This window comes from Gymnogyps californianus, chromosome 9 (assembly GCF_018139145.2).
Source record: "Gymnogyps californianus isolate 813 chromosome 9, ASM1813914v2, whole genome shotgun sequence".
Taxonomy (NCBI): Eukaryota; Metazoa; Chordata; class Aves; order Accipitriformes; family Cathartidae; genus Gymnogyps; species Gymnogyps californianus.
In genome coordinates, this window is record NC_059479.1 from 15,590,117 (window position 1) to 15,612,364 (window position 22,248).

Genomic DNA, 22,248 nt, shown 5'->3' on the forward strand with positions numbered 1-22,248 from the left:
CCAGTGTGAAATTGGTATAGCTACATTGAATCTGCTACATGCAACTCCAGTATTTCACACCCGCTGAGGATCTAAGTACACATGCGTAAGTGAGGGAAAAATATGTTTTCATCAGGAATAATAATGCTGCAGAACACACAGCATCTTAGGCTGAGTAAAACAAATGACAAGTTCATAAGAAATATATTCTTCTAATTGAGTTTAAGGCACTAAATAACCGCTGTCTTCTAACAGAATCAGATTCATGGTGGGTATCTCTACATTAATTAGGAATAAGACTGTCACATGGATTTTAATGAAATAAAGTTATGTCTGTGGCTTCTCTAGGATATTAAAGTCAATTTATCTGAGGAAGACAAGTAATGGCTGGCTTCTTTTGTAGGAATTGGAGCAGTTCTTTGAGTAACGTAGGAGGAGTTAGCACTGTCTGAACAAGCTCATATCTGTTAAGGTACAAATTCCGAGAGCCTCGATTACCAAGATGGAATTGCAGAAATCCAGCAGGCTGATAGAACACAACACAAATTACTGCCATCACACTAGATCACAGTGTACCTTGGGGCTGTGAGCATAAGGTACAGATAGCACTTAAATAAAATGCTCATTTTTCTCGGATACAAGCTCCTAAACATATTTACCTTAATGCATTTGGCCATATGGAAATTTACTTACCAGCATAGCTTGGGACAACTAATGCTCCACATCCTGTGTTGCTAAATGCCACACTAAAAACTTAAAACTAAATGGGAGGCTTTTAGCTATCCTAGTCCAAAACCAAGTCTGCCAAGCCCCACTTAGCACCTAAGAACGCAAACATCCAAGTTTCTGTCACTGGACATGACAACCCTCAAGTGTACTGAGCAGTTCAGCAGCTACAGCAACCAGCAAGTTACAACAGCTAAAGGTTTCCATCTCTTTTCACCTGTGGGGCCTCATTGGACCAAGCCTCATGAAAAACCTCATAAGAGCATACTGGTGTTACCTTAACCCCTCAGTCTTATTTAGTGTTTCAGTGATGAAAGCACTCATTTCATACACATTAATTAAAAATTTAGATCCCCTCCTGTATGATAAGAAACATGACTCTCCAAATTAAAGCTTTTATTTAAAATAATTAAATTTTGAATGAAACACATGAAGTTTCTCTTTTAGCTCTAGTCAGAGGTAAGGCTGATGACAGCAGACACCTCAGTCCTTCACCACTATCAAATGTCTCTCCTTGACTGCTCCAGCCTCAAGTCTCCTACGTAAAGTAGACAGGACCTGTTTACTGACACGCATTCTCTGCACAGCCTTTCAAACACAGAAGTTTCTCTTTTTCCACCTTTCACACCACCAGTTTCAGCACAGATAATAAATTTTAATTCTTCAGTCACTACAGAACAGATGACCACAGAGACGTTTCACAGTATGGGCCTGCATACCCTGCGTGGCCTTTTCAGAAGTGGTGCGAGCTTGTGTTTGAAATCACAACTGCAGAAGTTCACTCTGACTACTTCAGTGTAACAAGGGCTATAACAAGACAAAAGCAATAGCTAGTGTTTTGATATAAACAGGATTTTAATTCAGTCCAAGTGTTTTCTGTACAACAGAAAAGCTTTATACAAAAAAAAGTGTTATTTCAGTTGCAAGAACATGCACAAAGAAGTTTCTGAACCCTAGTGCTTCAGGAAGCCAAGAATTTTTTTGAAAAAACAACCATGTGAGGTATTGTTATAGATGTTATAATCCTGGTTTGGATCAGCCTCCACCATGTACAACTCTCCTGCATGGACATCCTCAAAGTTAGCACTGAAGTTGTTAGGATTAAACTGAACCCATACAGTATACCTGTAGTCAATTGTACGCATGGAATAGCCCATGATTCTGATGTCTTTCAGCTTCGGCTTGTCAGAGTTCCACTGAGGAGTGTCTGCAGGCCGGGGATATTGGCTGAAAGCAACAGGTTCTTCATTAAAACACCTGTCATCCTTCTCTTCCTCCACCTTCTCTTCAGAGGCATTAAAATACCGGACAATGCTTGCCCCCTCAGTGCACAGTGCAACATGAAACGAAGTCTCTGGGCACGCAGGAGGAGCTTGCAGGCCAGCAAGTTCAGCAAGCGTTGAAAACAGAGACACAAGCTCAACCACTTTTTTGCTTCGCCCTAGAAGAAACATCAAAATACAAGTTATGGAACATGATGGTTTGACAGACACTGGTAGAATATTTTAGAAACTTATTCTGATAATTAAGTTGGTGTTTTATTGAAAGTGCTTCGTACTGGATTTGTGTGGTAACAAAGTCAAGGCAATTAAGGTGTGGTAGTTAGCTCTGAAGATGCTAATCTATGCATTTATGATGTATTTTTAACAAGAAAATTTTTACACTCACGTTTCTCAAATGTGCAGCCTTCAAGACAATAATATTTATTACTTTGAAAAAGAACTCTTCAGAAAGACAAAGCAAATTCCAGTGTCAATAGTTTAACATGAGAGTACCTCCATCAAAACAGTTTCCAATACCACCATTTCAAGTACAGATGCTACACAGAATGTTTACTAATCACTGCTGGAAAGATGGCAGCCGCCACTACAAAAGGAAGGTCAAGTATCCTTTTAGGCATCTACACCACACAAGAATAAATTGCCTGCTGTGTTAACGCAGACATCTAGCTGTTTCCACTAAAGCAGATCTAAGCAAAGCAAAAGTTTGTGTCCAAGGCAAGGATGCCCTTCACCATCTTGTTCCTCATCAGTACAAGAGGCACAGTCAATGACACTGACTTAAGCTGCCTGTAGGCAAAGTATCATTACATCACCGCTTCTCCTTTACATATACCCACTGCAAACAAAAAATAAATGCTGGAAATTTACCTTGAGGTACCAAGCCTAAAATATGGCTAAAAGGGTCAAGGTAGGGGAAGACCCTCTCTCCTTGACTAACAGAGGAAGTTGTCATTCCTGGTACATAAAACATCAGCGGCACACGGGTAGCAACATCAAAATTGCTGTATTTTGCCCATTCACCATGTTCTCCCAGGGACCATCCTAGATGACAAAGAATACAATTCAGAGCAGATACTGGGTTGTAATTATTAGTCATTTCTTGTTCACTGTAAATTGACTCTGGCTGTTGAGGCCACTAGTCTGTTATCAAGGTTATATTAAAAGGCAAATAACAATCTGTATTTAAATATAACATCATTTTTCTCTAATGTGAAAGCTATTTCAACAGCCACCTAAATCTTGCAACTTGATACTCTTTTATTAAGGAAATAATTACACCTTCCCTTATTTCCCCTACTCTAGATTAGAATTACGAAATCAGCATTAAAACAGCAGAAAAGAGGAACTGGGGTGCGTCGTATCGCCTGCAAGAATCTCCAGATCAATTCCACAAAGCACTCATTTAAGTTTTGGGCAGCTGCCAGCTCTCCAATACTCCTGTTAACACTGTAACTGAACATCCCTTGGAGCCAAGGCTGCTATCTATGCCAGACTGCCACATCAGGATGTTACCCCTGAGGAAGCAATAGAGATCAAAACTCTTTAGCTCTCCTCTTCCTCTTGGAAGAGATGCCAACATGACTTCCTTCCAGGCAGATTTATTGCCAACTTCACTTTGGGGGAAGACAAAGGAGCTCTATGACAGCTATGTTAACACATGATTTTTTGGATCACTTTGCTAGCCATGGTACTGGGAACACCAACTGTTTACAGTTAACCAGAGCAAGGAAAAGAGGAATTCAGTTTACAATGGAAAGTCGAAGTCAAAGTGGCAAGTCAAAAGGAACATCTAGAGTCACTTTAGTACCAGAAGAATTAATCCCATTGCTCTACAACTCATAAGGGCTTGTTTATACACACACGCTCACAGAAGTCAACCCAAATTAACTAAACATGTGACTTTAAATTGATTTAGTTGAGCCATATCCTAACTGTTTTAAGTCAGCTAAGCCATCCCCCAATTAAAGGGATCATGGGGGTGTTATTTTAATGAATATTAGAGTATCGAAACAAACATTAAATGCTTGAGGTATTTGTCCCACTGTGCTTGAGAAGGTACACCTTGAAGCAGGGGGCTGTGGATAAGTCCATGCTGCAGCAGGTACACCTTGAAGCATCAGTGGCTGTGCATGAGGTCATGCTGGAGCACCTCAAAGCATGTGGCCATGGATAAGCCCACGACATAGCAAGAACCCCTTGTTGCTAGCCAGGCTAGGAGCAAGGGGAGGAGTTCATTGCAATGTTGAACCCTATAACCTGGCCCAAAGGGACCAGGGGTGGAGATTGTAATGGAAATACCTTTAAATTGTTGTAACCTGGGATTTGAGTTACATGTTACGGGAGTTACTACAGCAGGAACCACCTGAACCAATGGAGGACAAGCCTTACAAGGAACAGTGCAAGTGCAGCAGTGATCCGACCTGAGCTGGCTTTGATGCCCAATAACTCCACGCAACACACCACCTCTCCTGTCCTGAGTGACCACCATAACAGATGGAGCCCAAAGTCATGGACTAAATGAACTCAATGGACATTTTGTGGACATTTTACAGGCGTGGTCCATAGACCAGGGGAATGATATCTGTGTATCATATCAAAGGATGGGAAGGAGGGTGGTGGTTAATGAGGTTGTATTGGATAGCACGGTACCTGAGCATGACATAAATGGTATGGAATAAGGGGTGGAGAATGTGCTAGTTTTGGCTGGGATAGAGTTAATTTTCTTGATAGCAGCTGGTATGGGGCTATGTTTTGGATTTGTGCTGAAAACAGTGTTGATAACACAGGGATGTTTTCATTATTGCTGAGCAGTGCTTACACAGAGTCAAGGCCTTTTCTGCTTCTCACCCCACCCCACCAGCGAGGAGGCTGGGGGTGCACAAGAAGTTGGGAGGGGACACAGCCGGGACAGCTGACCCCAGCTGACCAAAGGGATATTCCATACCATATGACGTCATGCTCAGCATAAAAACCTGGGGGAAAAAGAAGGAAGGGGGGGACGTTCAGACCGATGGCGTTTTGTCTTCCCAAGTAACCGTTAGGCGTGATGGAGCCCTGCTTTCCTGGAGATGGCTGAACACCTGCCTGCCGATGGGAAGTGGTGAATGAATTCCTTGTTTTGCTTTGCTTGTGTGCGTGGCTTTTGCTTTACTTAAACTGTCTTTATCTCAGCCCACGAGTTTTCTCACTTTTACTCTTCCAATTCTCTCCCCCATCCCACCGGGGCGGGGAGTGAGCGAGCAGCTGTGTGGGGCTTAGTTGCCGGCTGGGGTTAAACCATGACACCCACAATTCAAATTCAGTTTTTTACCACCAGGATCCAGAGTGTGCAAGACCTCAATTATGAGGGGGGAGCCATATTGCTATCCGTTTAGATTCTCTGCAAGCAGAAATGGCAAGTGCAAGAAAACACACTTCAGCAGTTAACGAGAAATCCTGTCACCCACTGTACCAGATGGCTCTCTACAAATTGGAAGGGGGGAGGAGTGGTCGCTATCCTTTCACAGCACTGTTCCCAGCAAGAGTCACTCCTTGGGTAGGAGGTGGGAATACAGCAAGCTCAGCCCACTGTCCTGGCAGACAGTCTCATCGCGCACTAGCAAACCCTCAACCTGATTAAAGAGAGGTGCCTACAGGAGGACAGAACTGTGCAGCCACAGAATCCTGTGTCAGTCCATTTAATTAGAGACAGACTAGCCAGACATACAAGGTATGGTAGCTCTGCTGTACATTATATAAACACACGCTTGATTAATATGCCAGCATATTATTGTGAGTTGCACAATTAAGTTATTAACAGTGAGCTGGAGAAAGATTTAAATGCTTACCATGATCAGCAGTAAAAACTACTATTGTGCTATTTGAGAGTCCTGCATCATCCAAAGCATTCAAGAGCAGGCCAACTTGCATATCCAGGTAAGAAACTGCTGCATAATAGCTCTGACGAATCTGCCGCTGCAAGTTAAGAAAACAGGGGAGAGGAAAAAAAAGTTAGCTTTTCCTCAGACACACACACAGGAGAACCAGCGAGTGGCTGTGCAAGTAAAGGAACTAAAGGATTTTACTTGTAAAGCTTTATTTTTTTAAGTGTCTGTAGCCTGATAAATGTCCCAGAAAAGGTAAACAAGGAGGGGGCAGTTAGAAAATTCTGTCTACCGCCCAGAAGTTCTTTCAAGCAAGATGTTGCAAACCAATCAGTTCTGCTTCTCTCAGCGTCCAGCCAGTGCACCTTATTTTGGCATAAGCACTGGAAAGTCAAGGAATACCTTGCAAAAGAAGGTAGACTGAGTGGTGGCTTGAAACAGATAAACAGATTCAGATAATAAAAACAAACACAACATTGGTAGCTGCTACATATGTTCCCTTACATACAAATCAGGAGCACATACTACTATCTCTAGTTGATGGCTGATCTATTCCTCCCCGCCCCCACTAGCCTGACTGCCGTTACGGTGAAGGTTTGCCTACAAAGCTAGAGGTGACAGTATGCAAGGCAGGGAATTCATAGTATTTGCAAACTGTCAGTTGCTGACTACCTGGGAACATCTAAGAGCAGCGGACTGCTCCCTTGCATTTGAACAAGTGAAGGCAGTTTGACTTCAGTGCACTGTATTGACAGCTTACCTGGAAGTCATCTGGAAGTGGTCCATAAGGGAAACTAACATTTAATGCTTCCACATCATCCCTCTGTCTGATATCCGTCCAGGGGTTGTACGCCACAGAAGGCAGTTTCTCAGGCACCCAGGGATCTGGGGCTAATGTGATGTTTTCCAAGGGGTACAACTTGAGAAATTCCTTTACAATACAAACACACATAAAGACTGCCCTGATCTCTAAGGTCTATTATAAACTTTGTGTTGTAAAGCAGCAACCGTTTCCCCTTGCGTGACCCTTTAATATTCTTACAGTTGACAAGGCTTCAGTCCCCCTCGCCCAGAGTGTAAAAGGTAGCAATACTATGCTAGTCAGCCCCAACCAATTCCTGAAAAATACTGAGTTAGTAAGTACCTAAAAACAGCCTCCTGTATCTCAAAGCAACACTGAAATAAAAGGTCCAACATCACTTCCTCTGAAATGAGTAGTTTTGCCACCAACTCAAACAGGGAATGGAGTACAGGATCTTGTAAGGCCTCATTATCTCATACTCCATCAAGCCGAACACTACCTCCATACAACAGCAGTCACTATTACGGTGGTAGAAGCCTAGCTTTCAGCTGAGTGGTCACAACTCATTCTCATTAAACATTCTGAAACGCAACACAGGCAACTGCTGAAGTTACACCAAATCAAGGCTAGTTTTCAGCTTGCTTTCCAGAAACAATAGCAATAAAGCATTCGTGGAAACAGCATTGAAAAGCAAAAGCAATGCTTGTCTAAGTTCCTTTCCCTGCAGGCTCCAGTTCCCTCACCTGCGGGTACCTCAGTGGGATATGTGGTTTGTGGTAACCGACAGCCAGGAAGAATTTTTGCTTCTTGGTTTTCATAACATTCAGTAAGCGTATGGCCTCTTCAGTACTCTGAATATCAGGCAGAGTACCACTGGGCATTTCTGTCACATCCACTGGGCACACCAAGTTAGCATAAAGTTTTCCATCTTTTCCCCTACAAGTCTTTTAAAAAAAAAAAAAAAGTAGTAGTTAAGTAACTTGACTTCTGTAAATGCAAAGAAATCCTCTGTTCCGTAACTTTGAAACCAGTTTGTTTCTCAATCCTTCTACCAACAAAAGACTGCGGATTGGATACAAAAAGGAATTTCACAATTTCTATGAACACTAAAGGTGCAGAGTACATTGATGACTGCGCAGACAGCTTCAGGAGTTGAAGAGTGCAACTTCCATGTCTATGGAAAAGCAGAATCCTCTCTAAAACTGGGCAGAAGCTTAAATGTAGTCATAGGGGAAAACATACAGCTTTATGATGAATAGAATCTCTGACCTATTGGCAAGAAGGCAGAATTTGGTTACACTATATACACATGCATTTTTACTCCTCCTGATCCCAAGAGCTCATAGAAAGTTGTCTGGAAGCTACTGACTTAGTTTCTGAGCAAATGCCAGCAGTGGCTGATGTATAATCAGTGAATAAAGATAAATTAGACTAAACAGTTGCCAGGAAAAGGTGGCCTCAGCAGGGCTGAGTTTGGGAGAGTTGCTAAATGAACATAAAGAAAAGTATGTCATGGATGCAAATACTGTTATTGTTAAAACCAGCCTTTTTCAGTACTAAATGCAAGAACAAAGCATCGTCAAGGCTGTCTGTAGCCTCACGGTTGGAGCTCCTAGCTTTGCAGTGTATAGACTCCAGCACGATGCTATCGCAATGTTTGCATAAATGTAAAACAGATTCTTTTGGGCCACGCTTATGAGCAACAAACATTCTAGAAAACTGAATCAGATAATAAAGTTTCAGATTATTTAAATACCTCCACCTGCTCAGCCCCCAGCTCTTTATTGAATTAAGGTCACCAAGCCTATTGACAATGTTTTGTCACTTACTAAGAAGAGCAAGATTAGTGTGGAAGTTGACAACTGCACTTTTCAGATAAAGGAATTCATGACCTAGACACAAATTAAGATCTCTCTTCCTTGCAAGCACTTCTATATCTCAGTAACTTAAGTTTTCAAATACTAATTTAGAAATACTTAAAATATCTGCAGGATGGGCACATGAATTAACATGACACACAACTGGAGAGGCCTTCTTTTGGAAGCTAAGAAACAGAATATCAAACTGGCTAGTTGCTTCCCTGCACAAGGTTGCAGTCTCAAAAACCACAGAGGATAGCCTGTGCTTGACACAAAGAACTTGGTTATATTCTGAAAACCCTTCTTTGTTAGGGTCCCACAAATCACCCTTACCTTATCATTTTCATACTTTTCAGTGGAAGGATGAAAGGGTGGAATGGACCAACTGTATGGATAGTCATCACTGTAATTGGATGAAACCCCTGAAAAGGGTAAAGACATTAGAAATGCTCTAATAGTTCACTGAACCAGGAAGAGCTCAAACACAAGTTCAACTTGTTTTCAGCTGTTTTTTTTTTTAAATATGCTAAATGAAGAAACACTTCAAATGATCTTTGACAATTGAGAAAAAGAAAACCAAAAAATAAGTGTCAAAAAGTTTAAGACAGACATTTTTCCCTGAAATACACCTTTTACTGGTGAGGGAGACTCAAGCCTCTTGAAGAACCTTACTTCAGCGAACAGCAACAAAAAACCCACCAAAAAACCAGAATTAATAACAGTCTTCATGTACATCCTTAATTAGCTTTACTATCAACTGAAAGTTCTTATCTCCACACAAGTTTAGTTCTGGGGTAAAGAACTACCAAAAAGAGGGTCAGTATTTTTCAACTCGGTAGTGTTACTGCTTTTTAACTAGTGAACTAATTTCCTATTTATTTGGTAGTATTAGTCATACATTCTATATCTCCTGATCCAGACAGACAGCCTATTATGAAACATGAAACATGTATATGCAGAACTAAGACAATGAGGCTGTTCAGTCATTTCATCTTCAGCAGATACCTAACTTCCAGACATATTTTTAGAATGTTAGACATTTATTCCCACAATCCCTAGACAAGATGTGAAAATATTCATTAGATGAGTCATCTAATATATTCACCTCTACTGCCTTAAGATTTAAAGACAACCTACAATCATTGTACAATCTGGCTCATGATTATGACTTAGGCTGTCAATATAGACAAGAATCACACAGTTGATACTTATATGTAAAGTCTGTTTGTGAGAATATACACGTTAAGCATGTGTATGTTAAGCAGATGACAATTCAAACCATACCAGGATGAAAAACTTTCCCCACAGATAGGGTCATGTAGCCATGCTCCTTGAAATATTGGGGCATCGTGGAATAGTTTCCTGCATGTACTCTCCAGTAGGAGTAGAAATCATACAGTCGGGTAGTATCAGGTCTGCGTCCAGTAAGAAACGACACTCTACTGGGAGCACACAGGGCTTGCTGAGGAGAGAGACAGCCAAGAAGATAATCAATTCGGAACAAAAAGCAAAACACACATACAAACTGACTTAGGTGTAGCTGGGCAAAACATCTGAAGGCTCAGGAACTGCAGTGAAAGTGTTTCATATCACTTCAGGCTGGAATGAACAGCATCCTTATTAAGAATATGAATTCCCAGTTGCAAGCTTTTAGCAAGGTATACATTTATCTATCTATAATTTTTCCTCAAATAACCAATTCCTAAGCACTGAAAGCTTTGGTTATGCAGCTAGTAGCGCAAAAAAGTCAGGTTGCGTTAAAGACAGGGCTTTTGAAATCTAGTAGCTCACACTCACACAGAATTAAGCAGAAGTGGCAGATGGACTGTGCTGACAAAAGCCCAAAGTCTAGTTGATCTGGACTGCCTTAAGAATAATGAAAAGGATAAACATACGGAAGGTCCAGGTTAGGGTCCAAAGGCCTCACCAAATCTGTTTCAGATTGGCAAGAGCCAAGAGTTATTGCTTTAAAGTCCTAATCCCTAGTCAGAATTAGACTCAAACTTCTAATTTCTCACCAGAGAGAAACCTGGGAATGTAGCCATCCTATGCAAAGTATTCAAGTAAAGAGTAATTAGTGAGATTTTGAGTCCCATATTTAAGAGTGATGCTTACCATACAAGCTGCCCCTTCATAAAAGCCTATAGAACAGATTTCCTCAAAAGAAAGAATTAAAAAAAAAAATCTCCTATAAACAGCAGAAAAAAAGAATTCTAATTTAGTAAAACAGCATTTTTAAGCAGCACTTTGCTGCCAACAGTGAAAATGCTTGAGTGACATTACACTCCTCCAAGGGCTACAAAAATATCATCATTCAAATGCCCTGTTTACATTTTTCTCACCTTAGTAAAGATAGGTTTATACAGTACAGTTCAGCCCAACCATTTATTTTCTACTGGAAATACTTAAGGTTAATAAATACTTACTTTTTCCAATGGTCTGCCTAACACCTACTGTGATAAAACCAGTAATTATTTTGCATAAACATTTTTTATAAAGTTATCTCACCTGTGCATATGCATTGCTGAACACAATACTTTGAGAAGCAAGTTGATCAATGTTTGGAGATTTCACAAGCTTATCTCCATAACAGCCCAAAACAGGACGCAGATCATCCACAACTATAAACAGGACATTCATGCCATCTATGAAGAAACAGAATTAGAAATACGTTAACTTGAGCTCCAGTGAGTAGAGGCTACTTTACGCAGATTTCTTTATCAGTTTGTCATGGTTTAACCCCAGCCAGCAACTCAGCACCACGCAGCCGTTTCCCCCTCCCAGTGGGGTGAGGAGGAGGAAAGGAAGAAAAAAAAAGTAAAACTCATGGGTTGAGATAAGAACAGTTTAATAACTAAAGTAAAATATAATACTAACAATGGTAATAATGAAATATAATAATAATACTAATGAAAAGGAATATAACAAAAAAAAGGAGGGGGGGGGAGAGAAAAAAAACAGTGATGCACAATACAATTGCTCACCACCCGCTGACCGATGCCCAGTTAGTTCCCGAGCCACGATCTGCACCTCCCGGCCAGCTCTGCCCTGTTTATATACTGGGCATGACGTTCCATGGTATGGAATACCCCTTTGGCTAGTTCGGGTCAGCTGCCCCGGCTGTGCTCCCTCCCAGCTTCTTGCCCACCTGCTTGCTGGCAGAGCATGGGAAACTGAAAAGTCCTTGGCTTAAGATAAGCGCTACTTAGCAACAACTAAAACATCAGAGTGTTATCAACATTATTCTCACACTAAATCTGAGACACAGCACTGTACCAGCTACTAAGAAGAGAGTTAACTCTGTCCCAGCCGAAACCAGGACACAGTTTTTAACCCTGAAGTATACTTAAGAAAAATAAATAAATAAAACCAGCAAGAACATCTAATACCTTTGTAAGGAAATGTAAATACTGGGATTAATTCCTTCAACATGTAGGAATCCCTATTTGGCCTAGACAGAACTACAGCGGTTTTCACTTCCCTTCCTATTTCATTGCTTCCTCCCATGGTACTTTCTGCAGCTGCCTCCAGTTGGCTACAGAAAGGCGGTGTGAAATAAAGAGGTATTTATTTCATAGTTCTACCTACTAGCGGATTCTACAGCCTACGAGCTTTGAGAGGGGTGTTAAGCCACAGGTAAAACTCGGACCCTGTTATGCTATATAATCCTGCTCCGAACAGATAAAAAGAAAACATTTTTAAAAAATTAATTACATACATATTTTTAAAAACGCCCTCTTAAGGTGGGAAGCTATACTATGGTTCAGTGCACAAACTCTGAAGGCGCCTGAAGCCGGCAGCCTCTCACGCGGCAGGCCCAGCGTCACCAAAACCCTGCGCGGGCCAAACCGCGAAGCGCCCGCGGCCCGGGCCCGACCGGGCGCTTCCCTACAAACCCGGGGCAGCTGCAGGGACGGGGCGGCCCCGCCCGGCCCCCCCCGCTGGTGGCAGCCCCGGTTCCCCCAGCGCCCCGCCGCCGGCCCGGCCCTCCCCCTGCCCCGCCCGGCAGAACGAGCCCCACCCGGGGCCCCGCCGCACCTCCGGGCCCCGCCGCCGCCCGCGGGTGCGGAGCCAACGGGTGACCGCTGCCTCCGGGGCGAACGCGAAAGCGTCACGGGGCAGCCCCAGCAGGCAGAGGCAGAGCCAAGCGGCCGCCGCCATCTCCCACAGCGGCGGCGGGAACGGGCAGGCCGGCTGTAGGCCTCCCCGTGGGCGCGGCCCCGCCCCGGCCCCGCCCCGGCCCCGCCCCAGCTGCCGGTGCAGGCCCAGCGCCAGGCTTCAACCCTCCCCGTCCGACCGGCCTCGACGCCGCCGCCGCCGGGAAGACGCCGTTCCCCCGCGCGCCCACACGGTGGCGCCGTGGCCCCGCGCAGCAGCCCCGCTCGGGCGCGCGGCCCCGAGGGCGATCGACGGGGCGAAGGGGGCCGCGGCGGGTCGGTGCGGTAGCCGGTTCGGGAGAAGCGCCACGAAGAAGGCGGGGAGGACAGCGCTTCAGAGCCGGTATGTTTACGTTGCAGCCGCTCAAGAGGCAGCGCTACAGGGCAGGGAGCTCCTGCGGTTCTTGGCCGCGTTTGTTCCTTCCAGGAGCCTCTGGGCGCTTCCCGCCATAGCTCCCCGGGAAAGGGAATACTTCATGGCGTTCTGACAATTCCTTCTTTCTCATGCAAACAGCGCTGGGGAATGAGGAAATCAAGGTTTAGTATTTAGAGAAGCTGTCTCAGAGTCGTACTGTACTTTAATCCTATTTGTTAATCAGTTCTACAACCAGTTAACACTTACTTTTGTTCTTTAAGCAAACACTGTATTTCCAGAGTTACCTCAAGATCTAGCAAGGTCAGGTTCCTGTAGGCTGTTAGTGAGAATGCATGTTCTGTGTAGCGTGCAAGTCTAATATCAGTGTTTTGCCTATGACTTACCATTTGTGAGATTTGGGAGTCAGCTGGGTGGGCTCAGCTATTCACCTGTGCCAAGGCTTTCTCCTCTGCGGCTATATGGCAGGCAGGGCCTTGCTTTCAAGACAATTCACCTCTTTTTTTCAACTCGACTGTTGTAGCGGTCTAGAGGGTTGGAAGAGGACAGAAAAGTTCAGATCCCTTTTTTGACCAATCCTTCAAAGACCAGTCCTGGCTTTAGCAGACTGAAAAGCTGCATATTGTCCCCTCACTATAATATTAAAAGTTTCAGGAAGAACTAGTTTTATAAAAAGCTCTGAAAATTTTCATGGTTTCTATCCTTAATTGTGGAAGAGAGAAGAGATTTATTGCCGGTATTCCTGTACAAAATAAGCTCACTGTTAACTATACAGATGCTTCCCAGTCTGCAACTGTAAGATTACCAAAGACCAAGATAGTATAATAAAGCTGCTCATAAGAAGATTATAAAAGAATTAATAGACTATAACTATGTAGTCTTAAACATTTAACAAGCAGGTAAAGTGATGACAAATATACCAATATTGAAAATATACAGCCAACTTTTCACTCATTTGCATGTGAAAACCACTGTGACAATGGTACCTGTGATGGCATGTGGATTTTTTCTTTTTTAGCAAGTGTTCGGTGCTCCTTTGACTACAAATGGCAGATTAACAGTGAAATGTACTGGTAAATATCAATGTCTTCAGGATCACACTATTAAAAAAAAAAAACCATAGGGAAAAAAGCCTCCATCTAGAGAAAAGCAATGCATCTCTAATGAAATCTATAATTTTATTCTTTCTGTGCTTCAGGACTATATCGGTTGCTCTTTCTTATCAAAATTAAAATGTTGCCAGTATCAGTTCTGAGACAGAAATGCCCTAATTCATCACTTTTTTTATACTGAGGACTAGCATATGGAAAGAAAATCGATAGCTGACTGTGAAAAGTTCAGATAGCAGAGCCTGCCTCATCAGAGGCAGGCAGGTAGGTGGATTAGTCCTTCTGTGCTGCTGGGATTGTGCAAATTGTGGTATTTCTGCAACTTTGAAGTTACCTGCACTAAGAGAAATTGCTGTGAAAAGAGTCTTGATGTCCAGACTTTCCTAGATGCTCCTCTTTTTTTTTTTCCCCACCTAGAAATGTTATTCAAAGGGAATATAAAGATTTTGAAAGCTTGTCTGGGATTTCTGCATACCCTATCACTTACTCAGAAGCAGGGCAGTAGATTTACCAGATGCAATTAAGTCACAGCATGTCCCATCCATAAATAGCAGAAAGCACACACAAAACTTGATGCCTTCTCAAGATGTTGGACATACTGTGCATGTGCACATCAAATGGAGAACACATTTGATAAGCCAAGCTCTTCTTGGGTAGGCTGGACCTCCTGCACACTTGCTGTGTTGGTGGCTCATACAGCACCTCCAATACATGCAAGGCACAGCACACTTGGTACATTTGTGCAAGTTCTCTATACGTGTACACGTGATACAACCCAGATATGCCAACCGTACTGCACGTGTATTAAACAATGTGTGCAATGGAGAATATGAAGCAGAAATATAGGAACTTTACCCTAAAACCACCAAGGAATTCCTATCAATATTCCCCAAACTGGTGGCTTCTTTCACTGGAGCGGGTATCAATGCTTAAAACAGAACCACCTCAGAGCCAGAAGAAGCCTTTTTCTCACCTCTGAAGAAGTTGACAGAACTATGAAACTGAACTCAATCTAAAAATTTTTGTAATGCAAGATAGCTATTTTGTTAAAATACCTACAGGAATACTTCAGAAGAGAGCAGATATACTGGAAAAACTGTAAAAACCAGGAAGCGTAAGCCAATTAAGAAAAACATACAATTCATCAGGGTTAAGCATTTTCAGATGTTTGCAAACAGTACTGAATGCCTTAGTTTCCTATAACTGGTTTGCTTTGCTAACTCTTTAAGAGAATGGGATAGAAAATAGCCCGTTTCTCTGCTCTATAAAGAAGCATACCTGAGGCTTGAAATACGCTGTGTATGCACTCACCGTAAGCTTACCAGGAACACTGGCTAAAATGGTCTGTCACAATCCTATTGTTCAGTGGGATGTGTGGTTCAAAAGTCCAATACATTATGTATTACACTGTGCATACACATTCAAGCACATATACTTTCTCTAAACTATTACAGTGAAGTTTATTTTTATGTGGATCTTACACTTCCTTTCTACACATACTGGAAATGCTTGAATCAAATCAAGAACCCTGTTACTACAAATTCAGTTACTACAGAGTACATGACATGCAACCAGCTTATGAATATTATTCAGTGTATTTGATGATTGCATATTTTGGAATTAATTTTGTGTATAAGCAGTGTATCTCACAGGTATCAGCAACTCTCCTAGCCTAGATCAGCTGCTGGAAATGTATTGAACAGTGCAGCCCCAAGTGACACTTCTCTCCTCTTCATTTGGAGACTTTTTATGGAAAAAGCCAAGGAATTATTTTGCTATTGCACATGCATTTAATTACCATAACACTTGCTTCTCTCGAATGCAAATATGTTAAGTGGTACTTGATATGGATTTTCTGGTTTGCCTAACATGAGTATTTAGCAATCATCTTAAGTTCAGTCCGCTAGAAGAATAAACTACACAGGAAAAATTCTTTTCCGAACAGCACACAAGTTCTGATGCTAAAAAGCAAACTGGGATGATGCCAGGTGAATGACTGCAGACACTGAAATGACAGCCCTAATAGTATGTCTTTGACAAACTGGTCTCACAGCTCAGATGTCCGCTCCACCCCGGATGTATGGGCATTTGAGCTGCCTGTCATTCAGCTCCTGAACTAAACCACTGCTGTATTGGGTGTGATGAGTCAGGAGTGTAACAGGAAAGGTTAAAAACCTAAACATTGCCTGAACTGGAGAACCTTGTACAACACTCCTCCTTAGTCATTCTGCTAGAAGTTCCAGAAGCCCTTATGAATGTCAGCCTCCTCCACCTACCACCGCCACTGAGTATCAAATCTGACAATGTGACAGCTTAGCAATATGCTGAGGCATATACTGAAGGTTTGGGGGTCTACAGTAGTGCTTGCACAAGTGTTAGTAATGTAGATGAGGCCACCAACATAACAGCTAAATATCTTAAAATCAACTATTTTCTATGACAGACCCACATTAAGACATGGTAAAAATTCAGCACAGCAATGTTTTCAGTGGGAAAAATCCTATCAGTGCAACTCTGTAAGAAATTGCTGTACTATTAGACCCATAGTAGATCTTATAAAGTAGCATTTTCATACCTGGGGATGCTTTCCAAGAAAGTTTCCACATGGACACTTTCTGTTTAAGGGAGGATTTCATCAGTTTCATTTGGAAACTGTACTTCTTTAGTGTTCAAACTTCTTGAGCCAAAACCCGAGAAACTAACAGATAACAGTCTCTCAAGTCAGCATCTAAGCAATAGGTTATAAAGAAATTAATGCAAGTATCAGAGAAATAATTTTATTTTGCTTTACAAAGTATGTGATCAACTTGGCTTTCTCTGCTGTTTCCCTATGCTGCAAAATGGCTTTGATCCTCCTCAGTTGGATGGAGGACAACAGCATGCCAAGGAATAGCTTCCAAGATGGGAATCAAAACTAACATTAAGATTTGCAGGTTTTCATGTTCTTCATTTCCTCTGACAAGGAAGATAAAGTGTGTTTTTAAGTCTAAGTGATTATGGTCAGGCAATATAACATAACCCAGGTGTTGCGCTCTGCCTAGGAGGGATGTCTTGGCTCTTCATGTATGTAACCTGCCCTTACACATGTGCCCCAGTGATTTCACCAGAAGTTGCATTTGGCTCAAAACAGTAACTGCAAATACCACGTTACATTCATTAGCAAGTCTAAGGAATTTTTCTGCATCACTCAGTAATTCTAAGAAAGCAGGTTTTCACAAACAAATGGTTGGGCACTGTGATCAGTTCACTCAAACTCTCAAAGAGCGATGCTGTTTTCAATGAATCAATATAACTAATCACAAATAGATTATCATTTATTTCTCATGCATTATAGAAAGTATTTGACTAATCACTACAGGAAGCTTCTGATTGGCAAATTTATTTATCACTAAACTGATTTTTTTAAAAAAAGCACTGTTTTCCTTTTTGTTTTATGGACTGATGAAATTTATTTCTGTACAAGTTGCTATGAAGAAAATGAGAGAGACTCCTGTTAAAAATACTAACACCTGCATTAATATCTGTAGCCTTCTTTGGCACATATGGTGAGGAAGTGAAATACCTATAGCAAACATGGAGCTGCCTGAACCACTGAGACATAATGTTGATAAATCTCTAAACAGCATTTTTATTTTTGAAAGATTCCATAGCTCTACTTTCAGAACCAAAGCAAACATACTTTTAAGTCATCTGTGAACATTAGCACTCAAGGACAAGCTAAAAACATCGTATCAGAGGCATCTGCATAGACTTTCAGTTTGTTAACATTGGTATGATAAATTATAAGATACCATTGTAGTCTGTCCTTGCAGTCTAATCTGCAGAGCTATGCACTAGAAAATACATTGTAGGCCTTAGATAATACATTCCTAGTCCAAAAATACTCATTATAAGCCTTCATTTCATATACAGTCATTTCTCCATGGCTGAAGTGAGTCATGCAGATCTGCTCACCTGCAGCACACTCTCTCTCCCCCCCCAAGTCCTAGGTTAGCGATCTCACACAATGAGTTTTCCCAAGCACATGTAGTATCATCAGAGCTGTTTTTAAGATACTATTTAGACTGACTTCAGAGTACTGGGCAATAGGTAAGGCAGGTGCTGTTACCACCACCAAAAGCAATGAATCAAAGGCACACCTCGGTCATGGTTTCTCCCATTTCCTGTTTGGCCTATAAACGTGGCAAATTAGATACTACCAGTTCCGTCTCTGATGTGCTGGCCAGAGAAGAGATGGGTGGACTGAGGAACTGGAGTTCTTCCTGACCCTCCCTGCACACATTTCAGGAAATGTGCCCACAATTCAGGTAATGCTCAAAGAAATCACCCTGTCCCAAGTGCTTAGTGAGGGCAGGCAAGCACACTGCAGCATAGCCCCTAAGAAATAACTTTCATGCACATAAGCATTGACACAGGCAATTTCTCAAGTTACATGGTGAGTACAATAAAGAGATAAGGCCTGCAAACAGGAAAGCCTGTGTAAACAATATGTCATGTAATACTACTGAATTCTTTAATGTGGGTAGCTGGCAAGGACTGGTCTATTATTTAAACATTTACAAACTCTGTTTCGTTTGCTATTCTGGATTAATAGTTGCTGCAGATTTTAGAGGGTATTTTGGATGACATCCTCAGTGTAGATACAAAATACAGTTGTTAAAAAAACCAAAAATAATCTGACCCCCCTGTCCTGGTTTTGTCCTGTTCCATGACATTTCATGCCTAGTATATAAACAGCAGGGAGCTGGCCGGGAGGGGTGGATCACAGCTCTGGCATCAGTCAGCGGGTGGTGAGCAATTGCATTGTGCATCACTTGTCTTTTCTTATTTCTTTTTTTTGTTGTATTCTTTTTCATTACAATTATTATTATTCTTAGTTAGTAGTGTATTTTTATTTTTACTTTAGTAATTAAACTGTTCTTATCTCAACCCACGAGTTTTACTTTTTTCCTTTCCTCCTCCCTACCCCACTGGGAGCGGGGAGGGGGAAGCGGCTGCGTGGTGCTTAGTTGCTGGCTGGGGTTGAACCACGACACCCCCATTTATTGTTAATAGTGAAATGTAACCGACCCTCTATTCCCCTTGTTACAACTGCCATAGAGGGGAAGTGAATAAGCTCATCAGTATTCAGGTATTGCTAACAGGGAGGTCACCTTCTTCTGTTAAGCAACTCTCCGTTTCAAACATTAAAACCTTGCAATTAGTAATTTGACAAGGACACCAAAGTACACGACTACTTTGCTCTGACTAAGGTGATGTTTGCTGTAGCGTCATTCTACTTACAAAGCATGAGGAGTGATTCCTGCGAAGAGGCAGATCCTGCCTCCCATATACGCGCAAACTGGGATGCAAAGCAAGTGTCATGAAGAGAGAAGCACAGGGGAGGATAAGCAGGAATCTGTAATTAGGCAGAGCAAGGCAGAATTAAAAATTGCTCAAGGTTAGGATAAAGCCTTTTAGAAATTAGCAAGGACTTGCTACTCCTTGGGATTCTTTTAATGACACTGTTTATCATGCTTGACTAAAACAGAACAGTAGTAAGACCAAGAGACATAGACCTAGGAATTGTAATAGCGAGTAACAATGTCTTTTGACAAGATCAAATTCTTCCTTTCTCTACTATCTCCTTTCTTCACAGTTCACCTTAGGGAACAGATCTGTGAGGTAGAAGGTTCAGAACTACAAAAAAATTTTTGCTTACAGCCACTGTAGACACTTCTTGCACTGCTCTGAGTTTACTGTATACACAGTAGGAGACTGGTGCTGTTGCTATGCCAGTAGTTTCCAAATTCTGATTCACAAGACCATACAAGCTGATCTACAGCTACCCATGAGTAACACTGTTTCATGTGCTGAAAATGGCCTATACCTCCAGAGTCACCCCATCAACATGCCCGATATGACCCCAGTACACAACAAGCTCCACAGCAGGCTTTCTGCTCCACCAGAAGAAAAATTCTTGAGAACCACATTTCCACAGCAGTCACTTTCCCAATTCAATACGTAACAGATCAAGATACAATCCACAATGTATTCAGAAATTGGTACTACCTTGACTATGACTGCAGGGTGGAATAGCTTGTGTCTGGTTACTAAAATAATGATTCTACATTTCATTCTTTTGTTAGCATAAAAGGAGACAAAACTCAAAGATTCTTTCTGTCTAACCTGCATCCTTGATCTCCTACCATAATAGCTGTCAGTGTACTGGACCCCAAAGGCCCTATGCTGAATTTACTCAGCACTTTTAAGCATGACACTTCAACAAGGTAACTAGTCCTTTCTGGATACCGTCATTTTCCCTTGAGTCAATGAGACTCAGAGCTGTTTTGCAGGAGCTGTTTGATAAACAGCTCAAACTAGCATGCCCTTTCCAAACACTCTTTTTCCCATAATTTGTCAATAGTATTCTATGGTCCAAAAGGTTCAGGTAAAAACCACAAAGGGACAAATGTGTTCTAGTATGTGTTTGTTCAAGTGAAATAATCTCTCTGATCACTTTTTACGTAAAGGACTTTCACATGTACCATGTTAAGTCATGAAATGAAACTCAGGAGCCACCTTTGCTTTGAAATGCTCTAGCAGCGATAAGCTTTGGAAAACAGAGTTGCTGGGAGGAGGTAGCCATAGTGATAGTGGGGAGCAGCAGGATATGAAAACTCCAAAATCCATCAGAAATTAACTGGAAAACCAGGGGGGTAAAATAAAGACAAAGCCCCTGCAGGTCTTAAAAGGTGAAACTGAACATAAATTGTAACTTTATAAGCATCAGCAACCAAAAATAAGTATTGATCTAGCTGTCAACTTTCATGAACATGATAATGTTATAAGCCTTCTTTTAAAAATAAATAAATAGAAACCACTTTGCACATGTTCAGCAGAAACTTCAGCCTCAGCTGAGCAAAATTTTGTGCTGCTCCAGGCAATCACAAGGGAGGCACAGAACCAAGCTGCTAAGGAGGGAGCAGTTGTGATCTGGTTACCCCTTCTGCAGTGCTGCCTCATGGGCAATGCTCCTGTCTGCCTTTGGAAGCTAGCAGGCCAGGGAGTGTGGAGGCAACTGGAGGGTAAGCTGTCATGCTATTTCAGTACTTGAGCACAGAAGTGTTTGTTTCTTCACTAAGAAGATGTCATCCCTTTGATAAAAGGATGGAATTAAAGAACAGGGAGAAATGGGAGACAGACAGATTATGGCCCAAATTGTGGTTACTTATTTTGCCCATCTAGAACCCAAAATTGTGGTTACTTATTTTGTCCATCTAGAACCTGATTTTCCAAACTTTTTGTTGTTACATAACCCTATAATACAGGTTTGAATGAGCATAGCTCCTCATCACTACCACTGCAGGTGTGAGTGGACTAGGTCCCAGGATCTCAAACACATGTACCCAGTGGGTAAGGAATACAAAGTGGGGAAATAAGGACCAGTGAAGCCTGGTTTGTACTCACATAGACACAGGGTAAGATTCAATTGCCTTAAAGGAGAACATTCTTTCTCTTCCCGAAATTCCTTGACTCCTTCACAGGACACCTTTCACCTTCAGTAACAAAAGTGTACACAACGTGATGCTTCACTAGACAACTGCAACTTACTGCAGGAATCCTGTGGGGAAAAACACGTGATCATGTCATTGAAGATTGCTTTGCAACAGCTTGGCTGTGTGAGAATACCAATGCTTTAAAATACTTACATTTTTTTCTTGTAGGATATACACATGTTCACTACAAGTTAAAAAACAAATGCCTGATGGACTTCTGTAAAGCTGAAAGCCCAGGGAAGATAAATCACCTCATGCTGTCCTCTTACTTAGTCATCCTTTGTGAGCTTGGACTTAGTAATCCAACACTCCTCTTTGGACCACTGAGCTAGAGCTTTCTGATTTTTCTCTTATATTTAATTTGGACAGCTCCTAGATGATTCTGAAATGTCATCTTGCTAGATCTCTGACCTGAAACCAAGGTAAAAAAAAAAAGCTCATCTCTTTGATGTTTTTCACTTTCATTCCCTGTCTCCCATCCAATTTCGTTAACAATTGGTTTCTTGCTTCATGGCTGAAACATCAGAGACTTAAGTGAGTTGTATTATTTTTAGATATC

At 41.9% G+C, this 22,248-nt stretch overlaps 1 protein-coding gene across 5 annotated transcripts; it reads right to left on the reverse strand.

Annotated features, from left to right (window-relative positions):
* Positions 1-1,546: 1,546 nt before the first annotated feature.
* Positions 1,547-21,659, reverse strand: IDS (iduronate 2-sulfatase). Of its 5 annotated transcripts, none has more exons than XM_050901707.1 (10): positions 21,601-21,659; positions 13,429-13,569; positions 11,021-11,157; positions 9,797-9,974; positions 8,846-8,934; positions 7,397-7,597; positions 6,612-6,782; positions 5,816-5,942; positions 2,856-3,029; positions 1,547-2,146 (listed from the first exon to the last, which is right to left on the reverse strand). In XM_050901707.1, exons 3-10 carry the CDS (start codon positions 11,150-11,152, stop codon positions 1,659-1,661), a joined length of 1,560 nt encoding a protein of 519 aa, XP_050757664.1. In that variant the 5' UTR covers positions 11,153-11,157; positions 13,429-13,569; positions 21,601-21,659; the 3' UTR covers positions 1,547-1,658. The 5 variants fall into 5 exon arrangements, with proteins under 5 accessions (XP_050757664.1, XP_050757667.1, XP_050757663.1 ...); XM_050901710.1 differs by lacking the exon at positions 21,601-21,659 and adding an exon at positions 19,435-19,478; XM_050901706.1 differs by lacking the exons at positions 13,429-13,569; positions 21,601-21,659 and adding an exon at positions 12,551-12,619.
* Between the last annotated feature and the right edge of the window lie 589 nt (positions 21,660-22,248).

Excerpts from the sequence above, each read along its gene's own strand:
- IDS (XM_050901707.1), bottom strand. The coding sequence starts at position 11,152 with ATGAATGTCCTGTTTATAGTTGTGGATGATCTGCGTCCTGTTTTGGGC. Across the intron at positions 3,030-5,815 it reads AGTTTTTACTGCTGATCATG|GATGGTCCCTGGGAGAACAT; the intron begins GTAAGCATTTAA and ends TTTGTCATCTAG. Across the intron at positions 2,147-2,855 it reads TTTAGGCTTGGTACCTCAAG|GGCGAAGCAAAAAAGTGGTT; the intron begins GTAAATTTCCAG and ends TGTTTCTTCTAG.